This window comes from Telmatherina bonti (assembly GCF_933228915.1).
Source record: "Telmatherina bonti genome assembly, chromosome: 18".
NCBI lineage: Eukaryota > Metazoa > Chordata > Actinopteri > Atheriniformes > Telmatherinidae > Telmatherina > Telmatherina bonti.
The window spans coordinates 22912061-22917071 of NC_136616.1; the positions used below are offsets into that span (position 1 = coordinate 22912061).

The 5011-nt window shown below is 37.8% G+C and overlaps 1 protein-coding gene across 1 annotated transcript in view; it reads right to left on the bottom strand.

Moving 5' to 3' along the window:
• Positions 1–4675, bottom strand: part of LOC306769484 (adhesion G protein-coupled receptor L3) — a gene marked incomplete at its 3' end in the record, with an annotated part of 146393 nt that extends 141718 nt beyond the window's left edge. Inside the window, exon 1 of the mRNA XM_079258100.1 lies at positions 4470–4675. Within this exon, the coding sequence (XP_079114226.1) occupies positions 4470–4660 (191 nt within the window). The 5' untranslated portion in view covers positions 4661–4675. The remainder of the gene's footprint in view (positions 1–4469) is intronic.
• Between the last annotated feature and the right edge of the window lie 336 nt (positions 4676–5011).

A 5011-nucleotide genomic window follows, 5' to 3' on the forward strand; every position in this document is an offset into this window, starting at 1 on the left:
AAAGAAGCCTTTTATATCTGTTTGCGAGAGTGCTACGCTGGAACAGGTAGAGTTTGGGTGTGATAGCTGAATGTCAATGGAGTGTTCTTAGTGGCCAACGAAGCAGGCAGATTGAGCTGCCTAAATGTGTATTGTCAGCTCGCATGAGGCAGCGCCGGTGATGGATACAAGCCTGGCATACAGAGTCAGCCAGTAGCAACATGGCTCATCTTCAGACGCGATGTGAATGCTAACTGTGAGGCTTGCCAGTCACCATGACTTAACCTGTGCCAGCGGGAAAGGCAGGTGGTACACAGGCTAGTGGGGGTAAACACTGCAGAGTCCCGAAGAGGGGATTACTATTAGGACATTCAAAAGCATGCTAATTAGTTTTTATGCTCAGCTGATTATAACTGGTGCTAAACCACTTATCCATTGTTAAATTAGGACTGAAATAAGTATAAACCCTTTTTTTTTTTCCTGGCTTTGCTTTTTCTCTGTTCTATAATATAAATTATTTAGAAATCCACAATGAATCTAATTGAAGTGAGAGTTCTTGCACTCCCTACTGCATATTTGCATTACATATTACATTACACATGACAGCAGCTTATAGCCAGACAAAAAGCAATGTGTAGGAAATCAGAATGGCATTTTAAATTCCTATGTCATGTTTTTGTGCATCTTTGTAACATGCCAGAAAACGAACGTTACAGAAAAATCCCATTTGTTTCACAACTTCCTAAATTCTAACAGAAGCATAGACATGGTAAACTATTTATAACTGAAAAACTGACCAATCAAGAACATGCTGATAGATTTCTTTTAACATGCAGTTATATATTTTATTTTGTAGTAAATTTTGATTTAGTTCTAACCATAGCAAAGCAGTTTTGGTCTCAACAAGCAAGCTGAAACCAGTTTTACAACCTGAAACCCTATCAAATAGCACATGGCAGTCAAACACTAGTGTTACATGGTACTCATGAGGAACTAAAATCACAGTTTCCAAGAAAAAAGTGAAAAAAAATTATTCAACTATGGATATCTAAACTGGAATTAAAGCATAAAAGTCCAACCTACTCTTATGTTCCATTTCAGACTTTACCACCAGGTCAAAAGACAGCATTTGAACCAAGTATAAATACAGCTGCAGCCAGTGTATTGCGTTTATTTCAAATCCGCAATTGGCTTTTACAAAACAACATCAGAGAAGAAGACCAAAGTAAATAAGGGCACGAAGATTATTTTGCAGATATACAGGTATATGTGCTTTTTGATTCTTCAGATATAATCAAACTTTGCAGTCTCAATAAAGGAAAGTTGTTATTGGCAAAGATGCATACATTTTAATGTACTTAATGCACGGCTGAAAGGGGGCAGCTTATAAAAAAGAAAAAGAAAATTCAAGCTGGCTTGAAATGAGTCAGAGAACACCTCATTGATGGCCTCGTCCCCACCCTTCTGTGAAAGCACTGAGTCTTGCTGTTTCTGAAGCCCACAGCTATTTTTTTTTTTTTTTTTTTTTTTGGTTCAGTAAAACATCCCTGAGTCTCAAATTTAAAACAATTGAAAGAAGGCTTTCATATCCAGCATGGTTCTTACAGCATGGATTCATAAATATAAATGTAAAAAATAGGAAGAAAAAAAAATAATATATATATTTTAACATATACAAAAAATTTAAAACATGTATGAATTCAAGCAAATCAAAGTAATGAAAAAACTAACAAAGAAAAAAACAATTATATAATACATCAGGATACTAAGAACTATGCAAAAGCTTTAATAACACAATTACATTAATTTGATTGTTTCCAGTTATAGCGCACTTGTAAACACACAGCACAATGAATAGAATGGAAATCAGCAGGAAAGTTTGAAAAACAAGGAAAATAATTAAGTTAAAATGTTATTAAGAGATTGAGCTTGTGTCAGTGTTGACGGTGACTCACTGGTTACAATGAAAAAGGCAAGTAAGGAAAATGGAAACTTTTTTGTGGCTAATTCTTTCATTAAGGCTATTTTCATTTTAATCTTGGCTGTTGTGTTAAAAACAAGCACAAAACAAAAAAAACTAACTAACACCAATGACGTCAGCCTGACCGCAGGTGCCCGACCGCAGGTGTCTAGCAACAGTTTCAACAGGCCAGCAACGTAAGTCTTTGGTGGGGATGGGTATGTTTTCATTTACTTTGCTAACCTCCACTTGCTAATATGTAGTAGTGTTAATGCAGCTGCAAATGCCACTCAATCCCCTCACCTCATCCTTTCTTTGTCATTTCCCACTTCCCCATAGATTCTCACTTCATTCCACCCACACCTTTCTCCCACTTATTTGTTTTCTCTACCACGACAAAGTGTTCTGGCACTGAATGGAGTTGTAGCTATCTTTAAGCATCGTTTAAACAATCCAACGAGCAGCAAAGCCTTAAAGGACACACTTCTTCACAGTTTTTTTACGTTCATTTTGGACCTGGCGATTTATTCCTGCAGGGAGGATTTTTTAGTCGGAGTGGGCGGCTGGGAGAACAAAGGAGCTATGGGGCACATCAATTATCTGGCAACATGTTTCCAACTACCTCTTTTAACTGTCAGCTGCTTTTCACTCCGCTGATTATCTGAACTCTGTGGTACCAAACTGAAAAGCAAAGAGCAATTGTTTGATAAAGCTGAAAAGTCCATTAGTATTCTCAAAAGGGGTATGTCCAATGTGGAACTAAAGCCTTGGAAATAAAGAGAAGTGGACATGCATTTAGCTTTGGAAATAAAGTGAGCTGGAAAAAGTCAATGTGGAGGAGCAATTTAGATAAAGTCCATGCCTACAGAGTGCTCAAGGGTGTTTTGACCTCAAAGGAATGAGAAAGCATGCAAAGAATGATCCCAGCAAGGGATTTACAAGTTTTTATACTGCAATATCTCAAAAAAATAGTCACAATGTTCTATCCACACTCCCGTTGAGCTTTGCATTCTCTAAAAAGCAGATTACTTAGTTAGAAGCCCACAACTTAACTTACTGTTTGCAATCAATTACACAGCAGAAGCCAAAACACAGTAAGACCAGATTCTGCCTGCACTAATAAATAGGCCTCCATGTCCAGGTTTCTGCTCGAGACACTCATAGCTTTGAAATGAGGCTCAAGCGTAGCTGTAAAACTCAGCCAGCATGTTTTTCTCTTTTGTTTGGCTCAAAAAATAACTGGTAATGTGTTTCATTTATGATCACTGTTGTCAAAAGCTGTCTAAAACAAAGACATAGTATGATACTGTGTGTGTGTTTATCCTGTTTTCTCACATTTACACATCTTGTGAAGTGTGAAAGATCAAGAAAATGTCTCAAGGAGAGAGGATTTAATTCAATTTCAGCAAATCTCAGGTGTGAGTTACTGCATCACTCATTAACTGCAGATGTGCTCATTACGCTTCCAAGATTTCTTAAATAAAATTTTTTTTAAAAAAAAGCAGCAACTAAAATCAATTACTGAACAGCATGAAGCAGATTTTGCAAGAGTGTGCATGTTCATACATGGTGATATTTCTAATGAGAGCCTACACATATCTTTGCTTTCATTTGTATTGGAGCAAGTAAAAACAGTTCTGTAACTGTGGAATATTAAAGACTTTTACTTTACCCCAAAGTATATAAAACATTACCGGAATTGAGGCAAATGTAAATCTATGTTAAAGTGAAACTGATTTGCCTCATTCTGCATACTATAGTGATAAAGGCTTACTGTTTTTAAGCAAATAGTTTTTAGACTATGCTGTCTGGCCTCCTACAACATTTAAAACGAAGAGATCTTAGTGCATGTCTTAGTTTATATTTCATCTGGCAAGATAGAAGTGGTGTAATGTCATGCTTTATAAACCAAGCATCACTTTCCATCATCTAAGGGCAACATTAGCATTTTGGAAAAGTAAATTTTAGAACAAACTCAGATCTTTTCAAAGCTCTGCCAACAAATTATGGATGAAAAACCTAAAACAAACCAAAAAATGTCTGTGAAAGCAAAGTAACTAAAGGTTTGATATCAAATCAGTCTGAAATCAGTTCATCACACCAGCTTACCTTCTACATCCTGATGTGGTCTTTGTTGTTGATTTAGCTAATAGTATCAAATATAACTGGTTTGTCATAACACAAATGGCAAACGACTCCTTGTCACTAAGCCTTGAGTTATGAAATTAGACTTGTGTTTCCATTTACTGCAGTACGTCACATTTCAGCACCTGGACTTTAACACACAGGCCATTTTAAAAAGACACCATGTCTGATTCAACAAAGAAATGGATTAAGCCATTGTCAGAAGAAGCAAGGAAATGGAAGAGCGGTGCAGTGACAGAACAAGAGTCCACATCACATTGACTTTTACTGGCTGGAGAGAGCTCAGAGAAGAGACAGAATGCAAGGCAGAAAATAATTACCCTTGATTAAAGTGCAGAAATCTGCCAAAGGTCAGCTGTGCTACTTTAAATGTGTGCATCCTTACCTTTGAGACATGATCTTATATGCATCTGGAAGGTAACACCGTGTGTTCTCCATCTGTGCTGGGTCTGCATCACAAATTTTGTCATCGGTGCGGCCAAAGTTGGCGCTCTCGATCATGATGACGTCCGTGCCCGGGCAACGCAGCTCAATGGGGTAGCTCTCGCACGACAGCTCCCTCCTCACCACCGCCATAGGGATGGGTGCTCGACTGAAAGCTGCAGGATAAGAAGCAAAACAAAATTAAGTCTGAGTGTTTCTACTGTCTTTCTTGACCAATATAAGTCAAAGACCTCTACAGAATATTGCAAGTACATCTTGGAGTCTGGCTTGTTAAGTGATGAAAAAAATGGTGTTTGTTCCTGCAAGAAAATACAAGAACAGATGGGAGGATCTGCAAAAAAGGGTCTGACAGAGACATGTGAAGAGGCTATGCACCCCTGTCTTGAGAGTATGGAAGGATGGGACACTGGTTGTGTGGAGTGAGGGTGATGAATAACTCCGAAAGTACCAGTACTTTACAGACCAGTTGGAAAAGACAAGTAC